This window comes from Cyrtonyx montezumae, unplaced genomic scaffold (genome assembly GCF_038088225.1).
Source record: "Cyrtonyx montezumae isolate F1298 unplaced genomic scaffold, pur_monq_1.0 scaffold_3, whole genome shotgun sequence".
NCBI classification, from domain to species: domain Eukaryota; kingdom Metazoa; phylum Chordata; class Aves; order Galliformes; family Odontophoridae; genus Cyrtonyx; species Cyrtonyx montezumae.
Window position 1 is genome coordinate 150,781,982 of NW_027072034.1, and position 23,947 is coordinate 150,805,928.

General features: G+C 39.2%; 1 protein-coding gene across 2 annotated transcripts in view; it reads left to right on the top strand.

The window, feature by feature from the left end:
• Positions 1-2,589: 2,589 nt before the first annotated feature.
• GNAI1 (G protein subunit alpha i1) overlaps positions 2,590-23,947 on the top strand; it is a 33,518-nt gene continuing 12,160 nt past the window's right edge. For both annotated transcript variants that reach the window (XM_065743663.1, XM_065743664.1), the window contains exons 1-3: positions 2,590-2,867; positions 23,632-23,674; positions 23,749-23,890. In XM_065743663.1, the coding sequence (XP_065599735.1) occupies positions 2,750-2,867; positions 23,632-23,674; positions 23,749-23,890 (303 nt within the window). In that variant the 5' untranslated portion in view covers positions 2,590-2,749. The remainder of the gene's footprint in view (positions 2,868-23,631; positions 23,675-23,748; positions 23,891-23,947) is intronic.

The window sequence follows — 23,947 nt, forward strand, 5'->3', positions numbered from 1 at the left end:
GTTTCTGTGTTGCTCTTCTACAAGCCAATATATTTATTAATGACACTCAATTATTTAATGATTCTTTATTTATACAATGAATTCCTTATCATGATTAGTTAATTTGCAGCTCAGAGTTTGAATGGACAGTGGCTTATGCTGTCGCTTTAGTCAGAAATACTGAGAATTAAATAAAACAAGATAATCTTTCAAGAATATGCAAATGAAACAAAAAGAAATCCACCTTACTAAACGTTTTCTCCTTGCTCTAACTAATTCTATTGAAGGACTTATTTACAGTATCTTGAATGTTGAAATCATCAACTTAAAGGCAACTCACACAACTTACTGGAAGCCTGAGCTTTTGGATAGGTTAACAAAACCTGAATTAAATGTTGAATACTGCTCTGCCCCCATTGATGAGTCTTCTTGTAAAACACATGTAATCCACTTCAAAGACCTTTGATTACACTGAATGCTTACACAAAATGATTCTTCTCTCACATTAGTGTAATTAGTCTTGAGTTCATTAAAATTAACAGAAGACTTACTGTGTTTTCCAGGGCAGTAGTGAGTACTAGGTCACGGGTAGCATCTGCTAATCTACGTGGCATACAGCTCCTCTCCCTTCTAGCATCACTGGCCTCACACAATGTACATCTTGGAATTTTCTTGCAATCTCCCAGGGCACTGATAATAATTATTTGCATCCATTGCCATCATATGAACATGCAGCATCTGTGATAGCATGCTGACAAACCTCAGCATTGTTCAGCCATGGATTTACAAAATTTAAATAATTTTCTTCATTGTTCAAAAAAACAAACAAACAAACAAACAAACAAACAAACAAAAAAAACCCCCCAAAAAACAAATTTGAATTACAGTGTCCAAAATCTTAGTAAGTTCAGTCACAGAGATGTTGCATCTGAAGTCTGTCCTGTCACTAGTAACACTGCTGAGCAGGGACATTATCATAGCTAATTAATATCTAAAGTCTCTACTATCTACCATAGATCAGTATTTGCTGCTTACCTTTCATGTCTACTTTACAGCTTACTCATCTTTCTAAATTTCAAATAGTACAATATAATTTCCTACGATTTATAACGATTTGCAGCCACATGGGATCACAGCATCACAGAGGATGCCCCCAGTACTGTGGAAAAAAAAAAAGTGATGGGAATAGCAGAACTGTAAAAAAAATAAAATAAAAACTGTCTTAAAAAACAAAACTATACTATACAAACTTTAAAAGTGAAATAGGAGTATGGAACAGGATACCTTGCAGTGGACTTCAGTAATATTTTGTTTTCTTAGCAGAAAAATAAAGTAAATTATATAAAATTTTATCTTAGATTAACCACAGAGTCATGTGTTTTTTTGTTGTTCCCATGAACTCACCTTACTATGGTCTCTTGCTTTTTTTTTTTTTTCTTTAGAAAGTACTTTGATATGACAGAGGCTATAGGCCATGGTAAATGCAGTTTTATGAACTCCTTCGGGAGAGGCAGCCCTAAATTTATCAGTTTCTTCCTCTCTTCTTCTTGTCATAAATATCCTTTAATCACCTTACTATTTCTTCCAATCTCATGTCACTCAACATCCCCTTTGGCCTCACATGTTGTCTCAGCTGATGACAACTAACCAACCCTAAACATCAGAGTGAGACATGTTCCTTCACACTGCCATCGTTTAGGCGTGCACGATGTTCAGTAGCAGGCAGGAACTTTTCAGGAGGGAAAACGACTGGGGAGCAGAGAACTCACAGCTCTGAGCTGCCCAGACATTCTCTTTGGGGTTAGCACAGTGAAAAACAGCCTGATAAAATGTTTCAGAATTCTTGTAAGTTAATGTTGTTCTTTAAGATAGGGTTACGTAAATGCTTTTGTTAAGAAAGAGTAAGAAATATTTAATTCGTGGTTTAATTTTATTTCATTTTGTCATTATTGTTTATTCAGCGCCAGCATTCAAACATCTACATAGAGAAGAAATTATAAAATCACAGAATGGCTTCAGTTAAAGGACCTTAATGATCATCTCATTACGACCCTGTTTGGAAAGAGCTGCCACCCATCAGATCAGAATCACAGAATTGTAGGGGTTGGAAGGGACCTCCAGAGATCACCCACCCTCTGCCAAAGCAGCTCCCTACACCAGGTCACACAGGTAGGCGACCAGGCGGGTGGGAAGACAAAATAACCCCAAAGGCTCAGTGGGGAAGGCAAGCCTGAATGTAACACGCCTGCCTCGCAGACTCAGGCATGCGACGCTTTGACTGGAACTTTTCCTACAGTTCACAAAGCTCCGTCCCACGCGGGACCGTTCCTGCGTTTACACAGCAACGTTTTGCCGCGGGGCAGCAAGGAGGAGCAGCAAGCACGAGCTGCAGGGGTCGCCCCGAGGCGACACACAGCGGACGCCCACAGGCGCTGCCCCCGCCCGCCGCCAGGTGCGCGGAGCTGGGCGCTGACGTCACGCACACGCAGGGCGGAACGCTCGGCACCGCGTCCTCTCCGATGCTACGACGCATGCGCACTCGCGCCCGCCCCGCCCTTCCCCGCGTGCACGCGCGAGCCCCCTTCCTCTCCCTCCTGCCGCGCTGCGAGCTGTGCGCGCCGCCGAGAGCTCCGGAGGGGCGGGGGCGGCGGTGGCAGCGTCGAGGAAGGGGAGCGCGGCATCGCGTCCCCGGGGACGGATCTAGGGAAGCGTCCCCCGCCCATCGTAAACCCGGTCCCCTCCGCTTCTCCCCGCGGCGAGCTACGCAGAAATGGGCTGCACGCTGAGTGCCGAGGACAAGGCGGCGGTGGAGAGGAGCAAGATGATCGACAGGAACCTGCGGGAGGACGGCGAGAAGGCGGCAAGGGAGGTCAAGCTGCTGCTCCTCGGTAAGGGCGGCCCCGGCCGGGCCGAGCTCCGTGAGCACCGAGCCGAGGGCGGGGGCTCGCGGTGCTTCCCCCGCATCGCTCCCACGGGGCCGGAGGCGGAGGGGCGGGAGCGGCCGCTCGTGGCGTGTCGGGGGGGAGCGCAGGTGGGCGCTGCAGGCCGGGCCGGGAAGCGGTTCCGAGCGGTGGGTGCTTTGTTTAGAGGGGACCCACGTGATGGGGGTGAGATGCTGAACTTGTGATGTGGGTTCTGGGTGCCTCGGTTCCGAGGAACGGAGGTTCAGTGTGGGGGGTGTTTGTTTCGTGTGGAACGTCCCTTTCGAAGCTGTCGTTGTAAGAAGCGGAGGAAGCATCAGAAATGCTGTCTGATTTCTTGCGTTGTCTTCTTTCGGAAGTTGCTGAACTTTTGCAGCGTAAGGTCAAACCCTGATGGGGTTATAAAATGTGTAATACAGCCAATCGCTGGAATAAAGGGGATGAGGAGCTGCGCAGAGCTCGGATCATCCACAGCCCAACCCCTGGAGGTGCTCAGGGTCGGATTGGACGGGGCCCTGGGTCCCGATCTGGTGAGCATCAGCCCTGCACACGGCAGGCGATTGGCACTGAAGGGCCTTTGAGGTCCCCTCCAACCCAAGCCTTTCTGTGGTTCTGTGCTATCGGGTCTTACCGAGTTTTATTAACAAGTGTGTGTATTTCAAGTGATTTGATAGTGTATTAAGGCACATGAAGTAATTTCACTGCTAAAAGTGACTATAAAAGAGGAAGCAATATTCAATTAAAAGCGCCTTTGTGCAGATAGAAAACAAGCGAGCATGTATGTCTTGTGGGCAGCTGAATCCTGCAAGATACGTGTCGTATTGATGTTATGGGGAGTTTTCTATTAGGTTTTATAGCTCAGCTGCACTGGATCCTTCTGACCCATATTTAAAAACAAACAAAACAAACAAACAAACAAAAAAAAAACACCAACAACAACAATGGAGTTTGAATTTTCCTTGTGCTGCCCTCTCTTAAGATACAATTCCAAGCAGGGTTTCTGTTTTTAAAATATTACCCAATTTTTCTCCTCCATAAATTGGTTTTCCTAGGGTGTTTTCTGCAGCATTCTATTTAGTACAAACTTCACTGTAGTAGTAGCTTCTTCCTACTGCAAACTTGTAAAGTAGCTCCAGACAGGTACAGGAAACTGAAGCACTTCTTTTGTGTGTATATAAAGAAACAAAAAGTCTAGTATGAATAAAACTAATTTCTGAAAATGTATGTATAGATTTAATATTCTGCATATGGGGTAAAGAAAACTTTTCTCTTGAGTGTCTGTTCCAGAAAGTGTTAGACTGTTGGTTGGCACTGTGCTTAGTCCTAAACAACCTTGTAACCCTATAGACTGTTGCATGGAAAGGTTATCCTCTGATCAATAGTAATGCACTGCAGAAAATGTCCTCTTCTTTGAAAGACGGGGAGTAGTGCTTTGTATATGCTCTGACTAGGAATTTGAAATCATTTCTCAGAGTTTTTCTGTTCTGTACTGAACTTTAAATGAGTGTAGTTAGCTAGTTGTTCTGGTACTCTGTGGGTATGGATAAAGTTGTCTGTAAAAAGTTACATTAAACTTGAGAATGAGCTGCTTTCAGCAGCTTAATATTCTTGTGTATAGATGTATATGTTAGTAGATTTTCTGATGCAGAAAACCATTTGAGGAAGTTGTTTTCTGCTGCAGTCTCCCGAAATCTTAGGATATGAAGCAAATGCTCAAATACGTGCATTTCCTCATGTTAAGACTCAGGGTAGCATTTCCCCTTCAACTATGAAAAAGTGAAAACGAACAGATTAACTTATTTTAGGGCCAGTGTTTGAATCATTTAAATAAAAATTACATGGATGCTCACTGAACTCAGAGTAAGGTTTTGTGTATATGTCTATGAATACATTTATGTATTTCAGAACCTAATGGAAGCTTTTCTGTTCAATTTCCTGTGTTAGGTGTCCTAAATGTTACGTGAATGCTTTATCTGATGGCAAAACTATTTTAAGTTCCTTCCACTAGAGTCATTTTCTTCTCACCACTCATTTTCCCAATTGCTTTTTCTGCCCATATGTTGTAGTTTATCATCAACTCAGTTGTATTCCTGCATCTATTTATGGACTTGTTCTACTAAAAAAATACTGAAATAAAAGCAAAAGAACAAGTTGTGGTCTGCTGACAGGAAGATATGTTATGTGAGAGGCATCTTGAAATACCTTATCTAGAAAAAGTGTGTAGCAGTATGCTTACTACCCAAGTTGTACTCCAGCATCTGTAAAAACTATTTCTGTATGGTGATTAGAGAATCCTAGTGAAACTAGAGTTAGTGTATTCAACTGGAGGATATGCTTATAAAATTAGGCTATTTCTGGCTCTACAGTGAAATTAAATTAAAAAGCTTTCCTAAAGGTTTCTCTAGACCAGGAAATGTCATTGATTTGAGAGAGATGTGATACTGCTGTGTGTAAACCTCGACTTTATGAACAATATCACTGATCTGTGTTAGAGTTACATTTTGCTCTTCTGCTTCTAGGAAGAAGCAGTCAAATTCAAGCTGTTAATATACTGTTTTTTAAAAGTTAGACAGTTCAAGCCAATATACTGCTATCTATAAATCACTACTTCATTTTGTGCAGATTTCACTGTAGATCATGCATCTGTTCTTGGAATAAAAGTATTGGATTTGGACCAATATCTGTGTAAAATATTTTAATCTTGTAATTCCGTGCAGTTTAGTGTTATATGCTAACAGCAGGGGAACCTTTTCTGGAAAATTTGAAAGCCATCTTTATTATTAGAAATAAACAACATGCTCAATTTCAGCTTATAGGCCAGCTGGAAGATGTTCATATATGGAGCTTGGTGATATTTTATTTTTCAATCCTAAACCATTAAATAAGCTTCTTTCATTTAAATGGCTTTTATCCTTATGTCTCCTGTTTGTGATGAAGGGTTTTTTTTTTTTTTTTTTTGAGCCTGTTGTACAACACTAAAAATTAAACATTCCAAGTACTTTTACTTAAGCTCTCAATGTTTGCATGGTTCCTAAACTTGTTTCATAATGGTTTGAGGTAATGTTTTGTTTTATCATTGTTTTTTTTTTTTTCTTCTCAAAGATATGCTCATATATCTCTAGTGTGAACTATATTTCTGAAAAACAATGTGTGTCTTTGTAGTTTGACTGCCTTCCAAGAAAGGGAAGCAGTAGAACCAAATTCTTCTCTTCCATGGTGGTGGCTTTCTGGGTTTTACTTCATTTTTTTTTTTTTCCCAACTTTTGGTGTTCAGAGCAGGGGGGAGATGTGAAGAAAATACTGCAGTGCTTGCAGAATGAGTGTAATTCTACTCATTTCAGGAGGTGGTGGATCTTTGTGACTTGTCTTTGTGCTGCATTAATATACATGTGATCCAGATCAGGTGTGGATTTGCAAGTACATTTCAGTTGAATTAGCCAAAGCACATAAGACTGAATTCATGCCAACAGCAGGAGAACAGACAGTACCTCATTTAGTAAAAAGCCTTCTGGTATGAGGTTAACTCATTGAGTTTTATGAATACATTTAAACTGGCAGCATGAGTTTACAGGATTAACACATTTGTCTTGTGTATCATCACATTTTTCACCTAATACAGTAGATGAAGTGCTGACGTGTTCTCAGTACCACTGAAGGAGGCAATATGCCTCCTCTTTAGGAGTGGATTCTGGGATCTATGAGGCCACTGTTGATACATTTGACCACTGAACAAAATTGTTTTCTTTCTGGAAAGTCAGGCTTCTGGATTTAAGTTCAGCAGATACTTTGTAGCCGTGACCAACAGATCTACTTATCCATTCCTGAGCAGGTTGTTAGGGTTTGTGCACAAATACTTTTGGCGAGTTCCTGAAGAACCTATTTTTCAGTTTGAGGCTGAGTACTCCTCTTAATTTATTTTATTTTATTTTATTTTATTTTTTGTTACAGTTTTTCCTGCTGATTAAGGCACTAACTAAAATTATATTCATTTCTAAATTTTCACGTCTCAAGTATTTTATTCTAGCTGCTTTTCTTTGTTCCAGACCTTCATATTTCTGCTCAGTCAGTTCTCTCCCATTGCATACTCATCTTTCCCTCAGCATAGTCTTTGCAGTCCTTGGCAATATGTGCTTTCTTCCAGACCTGACTGTGCAATGGACTGAAAAAATATATATGTACATTATGTACCATTAATTCTTTGCCTTTCACTCAGTGTTTTCTTTCTTCATACTCATATAAGATAGAAGTCTTAATTACTGGAGTTCTCAAGAGAAGCATTTTTCTCACAAACATACATTGCACCTTTCAGAGATTTTGACATTGTCTTTGTAAATTTGTGCCAATCTGTTCTTGTGGTCCAAAACATTCCTGGAAACATTTCCTGACTGACCTTCGATGACATCTGTAGAAATTTAAGTTCATATCTTATTTAACTCTTGGCTATCCCATAACAAAGATAAGTGTTTAATGCTACCTTTCGTTTAGAGTAAAATATTTCATTTGGAAGGGACCTACAGGAACTCCAATTTAACTGGCTTTGTTGCCCCTCTGCTCTAGAGACCTTTGAGGACCTTAACATCGTTTTCATATTATGGAGCCTGTATAGGCATGCATTATTTGAGGTGAATCCACAGCAGTGTTGAATGTAGTGGGAGAGTTACCTCGTTGACTGGCATTCCAAAATGTGGGTTACCATTTTGACTACGGGGCATGCTGGTGGCTCATGCTGAGCTGCTGTCACCAGCATTCCCAAGATGCCTTTTTCCTGAGTTACTCAGTCATTCATCTCCCAGTCTGTGCCTCTATCTGATGTTGCTCTGTCCCAGGTGCAACACTCACCATTTGTCTTTAGTGAACTTTATGCCATTGCTGATTGCCCAATACTCCAGTCTGTGTAGGCTCTTCCCAGTATCATATATCAGTGAATTTGTGAAGAACACATTCAACTCCTGCATCCAGTTCATTGATGAAAAATGAATAGGGATGATTCTAGGATCGAGCCTTGGGGAGCACCACTAGTAACTGACTGCCAGCCACGTGTAGCCCCATTCATTACAACCCTTTGAGCTCTGCCATTCAGTCAGTTCATCACCTGGCACAGTGTGCACCTGTTCACAGTAGCACAGTGTGCCCAGAAGGGCACTGAAAAGAGTGGCATTGAAGGCCTTGTTGAAATCCAGAAAAGTTGCATTCACTGCTTTCCCTTCATCCTCTAAGTGGATAACTTTACTGTAGATGGACATCAGATTAGTTAAACTGGATGGACTTTCCTGTCTTGAAAGTGTGTTGACGATGCCTGATGCTTTGTTGTTCGTATGTTTCTCTAGGACAGTCATCTCTGTAACTTTTCCAGGTGAATTTAATCTGACAGGGTGTGCCCACTACTCATTTTTTTTTTCTTGTCAACTTTTCCCCCAGACATTCTGCTGCATGATCTGTTTAAATTTAGGTACTACTTAGCAGTTCTGTAACAGAAACTGTCTTGTATTTTTACATGATACAGCTGGATGCTGCCATCAGGATGTTATTTGTATGAGCTTCTGTATGTGACTTGTAATTAAGTTTATGCAATCCTCAAACCTTAGTACTAAATATAACAATAATTTCTAAGGACAAAGTCAAAATTGCTAGATTTCCCAAACCATTTATCTCTCTTTTTTTTTTTTTTTTTTTTTTTTTTTTAAGGAGAATCGTGCATGTAGAGAAAACTGAGCCACTCAGTTGTGTGTAATTGCAGTTTGGGCTTTTGTGCTTGCCTCTTTGTCTTGTGTAGTTATGGATATATATCTTTCTTTGCTTTTGTATTAGACATTAAAGAAGTTTTTAGATTTTAAGAGTTAAGCAATAAAGGTTTCAAATGCTTATCTTTAAAAGATAGTTTTTCTTCAAGTTATCTTTTAATGCCATGAAATGTTTTCCCCCCCACTTTGGCACAGACCAAAAATACTCCAATAAAATACTTTTTGGTAAGCAGTTCATTTCCAGTGTCGACACTGCCTCAAGACAATACATATATTTTGTAATACACCAACTTATTTGGTTTCTATTTATTTTTTTTCTGGCAGCACAGTTTACTGTACCATCATTATGGTAATATGATAGCTTACTTAAGTCTTGTGAATTATTACTGAAATGATCATGTACCAAAGCTAACCCCACTTCTGTGAAGAGTTATTCTTAATTAACTGTAGACTACAGTTTGCAGTGCATCTCTTTGCCTAGTTGTGTTGGCACAACTTGAAGCTTTGTGTTATAAAGTTAGGCCATGCTGATTTATATCTAATTATTTCTGAAGCAGCTTGTTCTGTTGCTGCTGTGTTTTACCCTCTAATTGCCTTGGTATTCTCAGAAGGAGGAATTGAGTAGTTGGCCCATCCTAAAATCTGGCTAAATGTTTTGAAACCACGCCATCAGTGTGCTTCAGAAGTCGTGAAATTCTGAAGTGAGTTTTTCAGCTGAGTTTGAGAGATATCTACAGTGTTTCCTGTAATATGCTGTCTGGCAAATGTCAAGGTAGAAAACTGAAAGTAGAGAAGAGAGATCAGAGATGTTCTGTTAAGTGTGAAGATTTTTTTGCCATGGAAACGTTGCAATAAAGATCTGAACGGACTTGATAATTAGCTATTAGAAGGCTTTTTCAAAAATGTATATGGGAAAGCCTGTATTGATGGAAATCTTGCTATTCTGAGCTTGACTCTTAGTCATTGACCAGCTTTACTGAGCTCAGCTGTTCTATTTATTGCCCTTGTTTGTTCAGTGTCCTAATGTTGTCTCAGGCTTTGTTTAAATTACTGTTTTGTTATTCTGTAAATGGAAATTGTCTGGCTTCACCTGAGAGAGTCTGTATCCGGAAAGAAATACTTTAAACTGGTAAGATATTTTATGAGCAGTTGGAAAATCTGGGACTTTTAAACTTGTGAGACCAAGACTTTTTGAGTTTGCTGTTTGGACAACTGCAGTTTTTGAAGTGTCTTAACTTAGTGATGTTTCTGAGTTGAAGGATAGTAAGATACTGAAATACTTTAGAAGAATAAGACAAAATAGCGTATACTTTTTACTGAGACAACTTTGTGTCTAGGAATAGATGCTTTTGCTATAAAAGGCTCATAATATCACAGAATGGTTGAGGTTGGCAGATACTCTGGGTCCATTTGGTCCAAACCAGGGGCAGCCTGATCAGTGTGTCTAGAACTACGTCTATTTGGCTTTTGAAAGTCTCCAGGGAGGAAACTCCATATTCTGTCTTGGCATCCTGTGCCGGTACTCGGCTACCCACGCAGTAAAGAAATGTTTTGTGATATTTAAGTAGAATCTCTTGTATTCCAGTTTGTGCCCATTGCTTCTTGTCCAGCCATGGGACACTGCTGAAAAAATGCCTGGCTCCATCCCTTTTGTCCCTTGCCTTCAGGTCTTGAGAGATGTTGATGTGATTCCCTGAGCTTAATCCACACTGAATGCTCCCAGATTTCTCAACCTCTTGAGCACTGCAGCAAGTTGCCCAGCGAGGCATCTCTTCCCTGGAGAGTTTCATGAGCTGCCTGCATGTAGTCCTGGGTATCCCTGCCTGAGCAGGAGTTGGAGTGCATGGCCTCTAGAAGTCCCTGCCAGCCTCACTAGTCTGTGATCTGAAAGTGTCAGAAATTGAGGTTAATTTTTAATCTGTCAGTTCATCTAGATTTTTATTTTTTGGAGTGGGGGGGAAGGTAAATAAAATAAAATGACAGTTCAGTTATGGCTGGGCCTTTCTTTTGAAAGGACATTCCTATGTAATCTTTAAACAATTTATCTTATTGTCATCTTTCAGAATCTCAGTTGTTGGAAATACCTTGCCTCGCAGTGGATCAAAACTGTTTCTTTAAAGTGACTTATGTTAACATAGGTTTAATGTAAACATTTATTAAAGTACATGAGTTGCTTTCCTTTCCTGGTGTTAGTAATGAAGGGTTAGTTAAACCTTAAGATAACACAATTTCTTTTCTGTTTAAGTGTTAACTGGATAAATAAGTAGAGATGTTGATATATACATCTGTCTATTCCTATAAGCTATGTATTTATGTTGAGAGATGCATGTAAACTGCAGTATTACATATACCTACATAAACTGATACTGAAATTAGACAATTCTTTTCATACATTTCTTTTATTTAAAGGAATCAACGTTTGAGTATATAGTACTTCACTTTATGAAATAAACTGCACATCGTTACTTTTTCATACATGCTTTTTGAAATGCATTATTGCATTTGAAATGTGTAATATACTTAGAAAGGTACCTGATTGCATCTTTAGTGAAATGTAACTGTATCTAGGCAACCAGATTGGATAGGAAGTTTCTACAATCATTGCTCTGAACTGATTGCTTTTAAAGAAGAAATCAGTATACTGTAATGTAAATTCCTGCTGCAACATGAGGAAGGAAGCATCAACATGAAAATCTCAGCCCACCTTGCAACAGAGGGTTTATGGACCTCTTCCTTGGAGAAATGTTGAGAGAGCTGAGCTTGTTCAGTCTGGAAAAGAGAAGGCTTCTGGTGCAAGATTTTTACTGTGGCTTTCCAGTACTGAAAGGGAGTTTATAAACAAAAGTGGGACCTGACTTTTTACATTTGCAGACAGTGATAGAATGAGGAGGAATTGTTTTTAAACTAAAGGGGAAAATCTGGATTAGGTGTGAGGTGGAAATTTTTTACGTGGGGGGAGTGGGGGGGTGGATGGTGGGGCTCTGGAACAGCCTGTGCAGAGAAGTTGTATATGCCCCATCCCTGGAGACATTCAAGGGCGGGTTGGATGGGACTCTGGGCTGCTTGATCTAGTGAGTGGCAAACTAGGTGATCTTTAAGGTCACTTCCAATCCAAACAGTTCTGTGGTTGTATGGACTTTATATGGCCTGCGTTTTGAAAGGCAAATAGTGGTTGGAGGCACAGCTTGGAGTCAAAAGGCAACCTGTATCGCTTGTTCTTTTACAAAGTTTTTAAAATAATTTCTCTCATATGTCTATCTGTCTATCTTACATGATTGAAGCTGATGTAATGTGTTTGACACATAACATGAGTTGCTATGTGTTATGATGTCCAAGAAAACTGAATAGATTCTTGCCTGCTTTGTAAATCCATGGTGGAGTACTAGAAATAAGTTGTCTGTGTTGTGTAATAATGTGGTGACATAAATAGTAATGCTGGTGTGGAAATTGGTGTTGCTGAGAGAGCTGTTGGTACATCTGGCTCAATGATTTTGCCCTCTCCCTGGTATCAGAATGTTTAAGTCAGTTTTGGCCTGATTTAACAATCAGAGTAGCTCTCCAGTTTTGACTTAATTTTGCTGCTGGAGTGGTCAATTTAACTGATATTTTTTAATGGTCTGGTAGGCACCTAAAATAACTGCATTGTGAGCAGCAGAGATAGCTGCCTGATTCAGATGGGGTATTAGAACTGTGCAGCGGTAGATGGGAAGTAAATGCGTGCTGAATGGGATTCTTTCTGTTTTGGCATTTCTATGTTACAAGTTACTATGGTGTTGGAATAGCAATAATCTGAAATGGTGTTTGCCCACAAAGTCCAATTGGTAGATTTATTATTAAACATATTCAAAACCTGGTATTATTTGAAAATATTGCTATAATAGGAAATACTCTCAAGAAGTGTACTGATAAGAACACTTGATTGGAAAATGGAAGTATGAGCTTTGGCTTTATTCCAAGTACAAGGAGAGTCAGACCCGTTTCCTTGTTCTTCTGAATGCTCTCTTAACATATGGGTTATAGACTCAAGTAGGAAAAGTCCTTTTCTGCCTCGTGCTTTGTGAAGAATGCTATATGATAGGGGGAAAAATATAACTACCAGCTCAGTGTTAAAACAGTAGAGTGCTCAGGAGAATTGAGACGTTAGTCTCAGTTACCAGTATTATGATATGAGTACAATGTTAGTGGAGGATTACAGTGTAGTTGTAAAATTTGCTGTGATTGAAGGCAAATGGCTTTCAGTAACAGAACTGAGAGTGAACAAGACAATTCATTACTTATAGGTTCTGTTCAATTAAATGTCATTTTGAATTCTTGATTTCTGAAACTACTATGATGGTACAGGAATGGTCTGAAAGTAAGCTGTCTAGTCTCATTTAAGTGTTGCCTGTATTCTTGATGCTTTAAACATTTCTTAAAGCATTTTGAAAATGGATTTATCAGCTATGTGCTGCTTCAGTTACTAATCCTTAACAAATCCGGTGAACCATTATATGCCTTCTAAAGCTCTTAACGACCTTGACAGGGATTCCTTCTAATATGCTTTAGTGCCTCAGTGTTTGCCAGCAAAGGTTGTCATCTAATTCCTAGATGAGAGGCTATTTAGATTATTTTCTGCCTGTTGTTCTGGAACATATTGACTTTTGGTGTCAGATCAAACCATGACAACGTACTTGTTTGAGGCTATCAATCTGCTGTTTTTTTAAGTATTATTCCTTCTCACTTCTGGACATGTTGGGTGTGACTACGTGTTCAAATGGAATTGACATTCTGAAAAAACTCCAGGTTTTCAGTGTTTGAGACTGGTTATTTATTTCAAAGTCTATTAAAAAAATCAAATTTTTAAGAGCTTTAAAAAAATAAAAAGCCAGTTAAGATTTACACAAGACTTTCTTCTGCTTGGGTAGGAATGCATCCACCTTGCTTTCTGATTTTTCCCAACTCTTTGTATAGTTACATGTAACTACTGTAGATGTTATAATAGTACTCTGTTCTGAACTGCAAGGAGCATGACATGAAGATATGCTGTGAATTTTGAGTTTTTGTTGTATGTCTTTACCAGAATTATGTACATTATGTATGCCTCTACTGCAGTTGTAAAGTTTGATTATGATTTCTGATTGTCTGCTTCTCACTCTACTATCTCAGTTGCTGAACCTACCGTCTTTATAATAAATATAATACCATATTTATAATACAGAGAACAGTAAAAGGCCATGAAGGCTGCCACACTGTCAAGAGAAAAAGAACAATTTGAAGTTCTAGGTGCTTAATCGTATGTATAATGTATGCCATACACTGTTGGCAGATACTGAATGTAGCTGTCTTGGTGAACATTCTAAGACCAAAGGAGTGTTTAGTGTTTGTGTATGTTTTTTATATAACGTCCTCTCAAACTCATGCTCTAGAAGGTCTTTAATCATATCCTTTCGTGGCATGACTTCGAACTATACATCGATTACTGTTTCTGATTATTCTACAAGAATAGTTGTCTTAGAAGAGGGTAGCTATTTTTACTTCACAGAATTACAGAACTGTAGGGGTTGGAAGGGACCTCTAGAGATCACTGAGTCCAACCCCCCTGCCAGAGCAGCTCCCTAGCCCAGGTTGCACAGGTAGGCGTCCAAGCGAGTCTGGAATATCTCCAGAGAAGGAGACTCCACCACCTCTCTGTGCAGCTGTGCCAGTGCTCCGTCACTGCACTGGGAAGAAGTTCCCATGCACATTTGTGCAGAACTTCCTATGCATCAGTTTGTGGCCATTTCCTCTTGTCCTATCACCACACACTGCAGAGAAGAGTCCAGCCTTGTCCTTTTGCCTCCCACTCCTGAGAGACTTATATATGTGGATCAGTTCCCTTCTGAGTCTTCTTTTTTCAAGGCTGAACAGACCCAAATCTCAACCTTTCTTCCTAGGAAAGATGTTTCACACCCTTTATCATCTTTGTAGCCCTCTGCTCGACTCTCTCAAGGGGATCCCTGACTTTTTTGTACCGGGGAGCCCAGAACTGGATGCAATACTCCTGGTGAGGTCTCCAGGGCGGAGTTCAGATGGAGGTTCACCTCCCTTTTTAATGCACCCCAGGATCCCATTGACCTTCTTGGCCACCAGGACAAGATTTCTGAACTTGGAATTTCTGAGTTTCCCAAAACAATTCAGAGGCTTGCCTTTGTTGCATTTAAGTAATCAACTTCGTGAGATGCTGTTGGCATTCATGTGTTAGAAAATATTGGAGCCATTAACTTCTTACCTATTTGTGCTATGACATTTTGTAATCATGCATCCTGTTTTTTAACAGCTGTGATTTTCACATCTAAGCATGCATCCGTTCCCCTAATTTCTGATGTCATTAAGGTTTATTTCAAAAACTTTTTGAGTCTGAGTTTATCATGGTTCCTGTGGGCTGGGCATCTCATACTATTTGTGTGAAGCCTTGCATACGTATTAACTGAAGAAAGTGCTTCAGAATATATAGTATGATGACACTGTCCTTCATCTTGAAAGAAAACAAAATCATTGCCTTACAAGAGATCTCTTGTATGCTCTTAACAGAAATGTCTTTTAAAAGTAGCTTCAATTCCAAGGTACTTTATTTCCTTTAGAATATTTCTCAGTGTTTTTTGAAATATTATGCCTGGGATTATACTGTTGGTCTCTTTGGTGGTCCACAGTATGATTACAGTAAAAGTGATGCAGACAATTTTAGAAGAGTTCCTACTAGAGTTCTGGGGGTTGGACTCGATCTCTGCAGGTCCCTTCCAACCCCTATGATTCTATGACAGTAGCTGTACAGCCAGTGATTTAAAACAGTTAAGGAATGTAGATAATAGAATAGTTCTGAAAAGCTAGGTATACTTCCTCATCAAAAGCTATATGCCTAACAAAAATTGCCTACTAGATTACCCTTCTTACCACATGCATCACATTCTAAGGAGAAAGGTTGTTTTCATAATATCGTTGTCATTAAAAGATATTAAACACTTTTAGAGAATTAGAAATAATGGGAAACTCAATTTGTACTTCTGAACATAAAGACATGAATGGGACGTTACATTAAAATTTGCAAAATGGAAGTCTTGTGCACGTTTACTACAAATGGTTTTCTTTAGAGAGTTTCATAAATTTTATTGAATAAAGACATGCACACTTTTTGTTACTTCAGTACTAAACTAATGCATATGGTTTTAATAACCACTTCGTATCTTTACATTAGTAATAGCCTACATTCAGAACTAAAAGAAAGGTATAGACCTGGGTAGGCGCTCAGGACACTAACTTGAACTACTCTGCAATTGCTTATTTATGAACATTTTATAATAATAATTTTTAAAAATAGTGTTTAGTTGTGTAACATTGATTTTGAAGATCTAGTAAGAGTTATGCTGTGAAGGCTAGGGGAAAAAATAGTCGCTTATAATTAGTTCTTAAAAGAGATGGTGAATTATAGGTCTGCTTAGTGCTTTTGCTCTAGAAATAAACCAGCATGTGGCTGCTGAAACTTTGAGAATTATCTCAGTTCTTTCATCTGAGTCAGTGTCATAATTTTAGAACCTGTCACTCTTGTGGTTTCAACAAATGATGTAATCTGGGATTTACACTCTGTTACTGCATTTTGAAGTTACTGAAATGTTTTCTTCCAGACAATACTAAACCTCAGCTTCTTTCTCAAATCATTCAAAATTTTCTGACATATTCAAATTCAGATTGTTGCAGAAATCCCAATACTAATATTGCTTCATGTGTAATGAGTATTCTTGTAAGAGTAAACTTTTGCTTGACTATACTACAACAGTTAGGATGGGGAAAAGGGAACGGAAAATGTCAACAGTAGTAGCTGCATAGAATTAGTGGGAAGCAAGATGGTGGTAGATAAGAATTGTAACTGTCACATGGTTTCAAAAATAGAGAAAAGAGCACAAGATGAGACAGACAGAAAAAATTGTAGGGGCAAACATGCCTGTGTAGAGGCTGGTGTTGAAGAATATTACATTTGGTGGTCAACTTGGATGTGTGGTAAAGTTTTCACTGTGGATTTTTTTGTACTACTGTGGATGTGTTTGTGAGTATAGTAACCATGATTAATAAATTGATTAATAGCTAAAATAAGTTTCATTTTTGATAATGTCATGAAGTGATAAATGTAAGAGATTATATTTGCAAGCTGTTTTATGAGTCCTGTGTAAGAGTTTTCTGGTCCCATAGCAGAAACAGCACTTTGCTTGTGCTGTCTATTGTTAGTGGTAGCTGAAGGCCAGGCACCATTTGCCTTGCCCTCCAACCATAAAATTCTAACATCTGACAGGAAACTGTGTTGGAGAGTTGTGGGAAGAGGGCTTTCAAGAGATTATCCAGTGATTTATTATTAAAATTTAAATGTTGCTTGTTTTTTTAAAGTTGATCTGGTACATATCTACTTTACAGTCTGAGAGGCTGATAAGCATCCACTGAAAGTTTAATTACTCTTGTCTATATTTGAACTCTTCTTTGGCAACATACAAGACTATTTCATTTATCTGTAGGTTCTTTTCCTTTTGAGATTGATCTGGTGGTTCCAGGCCAGCCCTGTTCTACAGTTCAGCTTTTATGTAACTCTTCAACTAGTTCTTTGCCCCAGATTTAGTCTACAATTACTTCTGTGTTAGTGTTGCCAGGAATATATTTGCCCAATTAGAAATTGTTGTACATGACAGTTGGTTTCTTCCAAAGAGGGATTCTATGCATACGTGAAATGTGAAGTTGTTTGGACTGCTTTTAATTTGGTATGCGAGTAGTTTATTCAGTATGCAATTATTGAGTCCTTCACAAATTAGAAATGTTACTATTAAGGTATCAGCACTTAAAAACAACGGTTCCTGTGCTTGGTTTCATTGAACACTTGCTTGTGAAATCTGTTGTTCTGGAGCGCTTGCTATGTAGGCAGTGTGTGGGAGAGTAAATCATGAGAGTAATTTCAAGTAAGGGTTTTGCTGACCTTTTTCAAATCATGAAAATACTTTTTAAATTGTTTTTGAACATGGACATGCTTCTTTGGAAAAGTAAATGAAAGCAGTTTGCTGAACTGAACATTTTGAACTTCGATACCCCTACTCAGTTTCTTTGAAGTATGATACATGCAGTTGATGTATTAAGCACTTAAGGTTTTTTGAAGACATTTGGACATAGAATCATAGAATCATAGGGGTTGGAAGGGACCTCAAGAGATCGAGTCCAATCCCCTGCCAAAGCAGGTTCCCTACAGGTAGGCGTCCAGGCGGGTCTTGAATATCTCCAGAGAAGGAGACTGCACAACCCCCCTGTGCAGCCTGTGCCAGTGCTCCGTCACCCTCACCGTAGAGAAGTTCTTGCACACATCCGTGTAGAACCTCCTGTGCTGCAGTTTCTGTCCTTTTCCCCTTGTCCTGCCTCCACACATTGCTGAAAAGAGTCTGGCCTCACTGCTTTGTCCGCACACCTCAGATATTTATAAACCTGGATCAGGTCCCCTCTCAGTCTTCTTTTCTCAAGGCTAAAGAGACCCAGTTCACTTAGCCCTTCTTCATAGAGGAGATCCTCCAGGCCCTTCACCATCTTTGTGGCCCTGCACTTGACTCTTTCCAAGAGATCCCTGTCTTTCTTATACTGGAGAGCCCAGAACTGAACACAGTATTCCAGATGAGGCCTCACTAGGGCTAAGTAGAAAGCATGAAGAAACATCGAGTATTTTCTGTTTCCAAACCTGCTTCAAATTAAAAGAGAAGTATGGTTTAGCATTTCTTACTTAGCTAAGTTTGTGCCGTGAGGAGCGTAACAGGGTTAGTTATGTGCTGGAGCTAAGTTCACTGAATTCCCAGAGTGCTATCATAACTCATGCCAGATGAAGGTGAAGAGCTTCTTTGGATACCACCAATAGTTGTCAAAGTGTTGAGATTTGAAGATAAAGGGAGGACTTCTCTAATTTTAGTATGGTCAGCAGGGAAAACATGGTTCTTCCGTCTCCTTGCTAAGTTGTGCTGAATAAATTGGACATCCTTTGCTTTCACACTTCCTTGGTTTGCAAAATGAAGAATAAGGATGTACCTTTCTGGCAAGCAGGTGTAATAAGAGTATTGGACACTGAATTATATCAGTGAATGTTTTTAAGAGAATGCTATGCTTTAAATGAGATTTTCATCAGATCTGTTATCCTCAGATTTTTCTTAGTGGGGAGCTCCTGTGGTATCACAGAGGACACCAAGTGTCAAGAGAGATGAAAACATTCATAAATTATTCAAGCCTCATTCTACATTGGAGAATACTCAAATGGAGATGACTTAATAGTTAACTTACTTTCATTTAAAACTAAGCAATCAAAAAATCCCCACCATTATTTCAAATCAGGAACTGATACTCTGCTGCTTTTCAGGTTAGAGCATCTCTGCCATCTCTTTCTGTTAACATACTTTTATATTATTCATATTTATTTTTGCATTAGTATCTGAATCAGTAAGGTCCTCAACATTAAATTTGTTGACAGTGGTGAAGCTGAAATAAAGTATGATACTGATGTAACAGAAACAGTAAGTAACATTGTTTACTAGATGGTAGAGTAATATATATTCAAGACTCTAAATTTGGACAGGGTCTGGTTGTGGCAGCGTGGCTATCTTCAACATTCTGTATGCATCTGTCACATGAAATCGTTAATGTTGCTTGCTCCTGAGGAATATTTTATAAAATAGTTCTCATTTTGCTTTTCACACTGATGCAAAGGAAAGGACTTTTTTTTTTAATCAGTGCAGCTTTGCACCTGTAAGAAAACTTGGCTGAGCTCTGTGTGCTGGAATGCAAAAATTGCCAATCTCTTTTCAATATGGGGCAGTGATTGAGGTGTCATTTTGTGACATATTTTGAAGGATTATCATCAAGCTTCAGACATTTTAGCATTAAGTAAAAGCAGATATGCAAGCATGCACACACACACACACACACACACAAACCCAACAAAACAAAAACAAAACAAAAAACAATGTCCCCAATAAAAAGTAGAGAAAAACAAAATAAACAACAGGATTAAAAAAAATAATCCAAACCTACTCCTAGTTTGCAACTGATAAAGTAGGTAAAACAGGAGAATGCATCTTCCAGGAACTCACTGTTAATGCCAGGTACACTGTAGTGAATTGCTTGGGTCTTTTGTACGTATTATGAATGTTTATGGTTGTGTTACTAAAAGAACTTTCATGGGAATTCTAGGTGTTTGAGACAGTTTAATACTAAAAACATAGAAGATGGGTATCCAACACAGGAAAAAAAGAGTCCAATATATATTGCATAATACATAATTATGATCTTACAACCTGACACCGACTTGCTCAGTTAATCTATTAAATTTTTTAAACAGAAAACACCTCAGAAGGTAATATCTGGTAACCTCTGTCCCTGGAAAGGTGATGGAATGACTTGTTCTGTATATCTTCTCCAACCAATTGGAAGATAAGTTTGTCAGGAGTAATCAACATGAACAAAGGGGAGATCATGCATGATCAACCTGGTAGCCTTCTGTGACTGCTTGGGCAGAGGCAGTGGGTGTTCTGTGCCTTGACTTCAGGGAGGTTTTTGACACAGTGTCCCCGCAACATCCTTGTTATGAAACTTGGAAAGTGTGGGATGGGTGAGTTGATGGTAAAGTGGATTGAGAACTGGCTGAATGGCAGAGCTCAGAGGGTTTTCATTAGTGACACAGAGTCTGATTGGAGGCCTGTAACTAGCAGTGTTCCCCATGGATCAGTGGTGGATCTGGTCTTGTTCAACATCATCATCAACATCATCATCATTGACCTGAACAAAGAGGGGAGAGCCCAACCTCAGCAAGTTTGCTGATGGTGCAAAGCTGGGAAGAGTGACTGACACACCAGAAGGCTGTGCTGCCATTCAGCAAGACCTGGGCATAATGGAGAGTTGGACAGCAAGGAATCTGATGAGATTTGACAACAGCAGGAGTAGAGTCTTGCATCTGGGGATAAATGACCACATGCATTTGTACAGGTTATGGACTGACTTGCTGTAAAGGAGCTCTGAGAAGAACCTGGGTGTTCTGGTGGGCAGCATGTTCTACATGAGCCAGTAGAGTGCCCTTGTGGCCAATAATGGTATCCTGGGGAGGATTAAAAAGTGTGTGGCCAGGAGGATGAGGGAGGTGATGCTCCCCCTGTACACTGCCCGGGTGAGGCTGCATTTAGATTAGTGTCCAGTTCTGGACTTCCCAGTTCAAAGAAGACAGAGATCTCCTAGAAGGAGTGTGGTAGGGTGTCACAAGGATGATAAAGGACATGATGCATGAGGATAGACTGAATAATGTGAATCTGTTCAGCCTGGGGAGAAGACAGAGGAGATCTGATAAATGTTTATAAATATCTAAAGGGAGGTGGGAGGCAAATCGATGTGTCCTGGTTCTTCTTGGTGATGTGTAGTGATAGGACAAGGAGCAATGTCTTAGAATTTGAACAAGGGAAGTTCCATACAAACATGTGGAAGAAATTCTTTATGGTAAGGGTGATGGAGTGCCGGAACAGGCTGCCCAGAGAGATTGTAGAGGCTCCTCCTTCTGTGGCAGCATTCAGGACCCATCTGGTTGCCTACCTGAGCAACCCATTGTAGGGTACCTGCTTCAGCTGGGATCTGGACTTCATGATGTCCCTTCCAAACCCTGTGATTCATATCCTGTACTGATAATACTAATTATCTCTGAAATTCTTCTTGAATAGATGAGTGTAATAGGGTAATTTGCTTTTTAATGATCTGAATAAAAAAATATTACAGCAAAGCTAAGTATAGATTGTTTTATTCATGAAATTAATTTAAGCCGCTGACACATTTATACTCGTGCACAATTAAAAATTTACTGATTAATTTATTGTATAAATGCTTCAGATGTCACAGTAACAAATAATTTTCATAATGTTGTCTCTGCAGGTGAAATGTTGACTGTAAGGCTTCCCGTTTTCCAGCTTGTTATGGCAAATGTTGATGTTCTCATGGTCTTCCATGAATCTTGGATGTGATGCATCTATCTTATCTATCCCAATAAGATTATTGTTCCTAAATCTGTCATGTTGTCAAAGTGTGCAGTACTTACTAGCAGCTTGTAGGTAAAAACAGTGATCACTAACCTCTGTGTTTCTGTAAAATACTGTTTTCTATTAATGTCATTTTATCAAATTTCTGTGGCAGCTCAGAATCACAACTGATGAGTAGTATGATGTCAAAACCAAGTCTTTTACTTGGACATTTGGTAAAGAAATTAAAAAACAGGCAGAAGTTGACAGTTGCTTTATTCCATAGCAGCGTAGTTCTGCACTGTACTAGCTTCTCTTGTCGATACAGTCATTGTGCTGTGTACTGGAAGAAAGGAAATCTAGCCACTTCAATTGCAGTGCTGGCGAGGATGTGGGACAGCTCTTGTCTGACAAATAGTTCAAAGCTGGCTTGAGATTGTTATGATGTTACATGTTTTGTTTAACCTACCTGGAAGAATGTTCCAAATGGAATTGTTACGCAGTAGTCAAAGTACAAAATATTTTATTAGTCTTCAAAGGGTATTTAAGTTGGAACACAACTCTCGAAGTCATCAGTTTCAGTCCTTGGCTCAAAGTCAAGCTAGCATCAAAATTATGTAAGGTTGCTTAGGACCTTATCCAGTTACATCTTGAAGATCTATAAGACTGAGTTTTTACTTCATGCACGGACAGTATGTTCCAGTGCTTAACAACTTCTCCTGGGATAGTCCCATTTTCACAGCACCCTGTCCACATCTCTAGAATAACATATGCTGAAGCCTCCTATTTGCTTCATGTGCTTTTTGTTGTTGAGAAGTTTGGTCCTGTATTCAGCTGTCGTAAGTGGCCTTATGGAGAAAAAGCACTTAGATCTCTCCAGCAGTCTTTTCAAGATTAAATGGCCCTCTTCTTGTATCTTATCCTTATATGCCATATAAAGCAGTCCCTTATTCATGTAAGTGATGTGCTACTCTTTGTTCTCTTGTTAATCTCATTTTTGTGGCGCTGAGGGGAAGAACGAGGTGCTGAGATGCTGCCCTGTGGATGCTGGCAGCTCAGTTGTCTTATCTTCTTGAGGATCCTTTGAATAAGCAAACACCTTTGCTCTCCCAACACTTAGACCGCTTCCTGACTAATAAAACTGATGATGCCTTATTTTAATGACTTAATGCAGGTGTATTCCATCCTGATTTTCAGGTCAATGATGAAGATGTTAAATAGTGTTAACCAAATATCAGCTCCTGAAGATTACCTCTTTTAACTTGCTTGTGTTTGGATTGGCCACTAACATTTACATTTGGCCATCTAGACAGTGTTTTAGACATCTTGAAATCATTGTTTATTCAATGTAATACAAGAATACTACTGTAGATGACATTGAAAGCCCTGCTAGAGGCACAGTAAATGATGTAATTGGTGTCCTACATCTACAAAGCCAACTGTTTCCACATTAAAGCATTACAAAGTCGCATACTGTTGGAAAATCCTTCCTAGTGTTTGCCAGTCACATTCTTGCCCTTCAAGTACCTGGAAATGTCTTCCAGGAGTATTTACTGTATCATTAGTCTGAGGAACAGGGTGAAGCTGACTGCTTTTTTTTTTTTTTTTTCCCTTTTGAAAGATGAATTGAGCCTTTAGCAGTGACTTCTTGTGGTCACAGTGACCTCTACAATGTTAGAGAGCTTTCTTTGGTTATACTGGAACTGGACACCTTGTGATACGTTTGCATTAAGAAACACCAGGCATTTAAAGTTTATTGCTTGCATGCACAAAAAGAACAAAGACTTTCTGTAGCTGACTGATTTCTTGTCAAAATACCTCAATTTTGAAACTTACCTAGGTTTTTATGTTAAAAATAATTTGTAATTTGTAAAACCATTGAAGTTTTTTGTGTTGGTTAAGTGTTTGAAGTGTAGAAACAAATTAAACGTGTTCTCAAAGATGAGCAAAAAATGTAATGAATTTCCATTTATTTTTTAGGAGCTGGTGAATCGGGGAAGAGCACAATTGTCAAACAAATGAAGTGAGTATAATAAAATACAATCACTGACATTTTTTTTTATTTGAATAGAGAATTTATTTTTTTTCCTTCCGTAGGATTATCCATGAAGCTGGTTATTCAGAAGAAGAATGTAAACAGTACAAAGCTGTTGTCTACAGTAACACCATTCAGTCAATTATTGCTATCATTAGAGCAATGGGGAGGTTGAAGATAGACTTTGGTGATCCAACCAGGGCTGTAAGTATTGAAGTACACATGCATATATACAGCTGAAACATGCATTCTTTTTCAGTT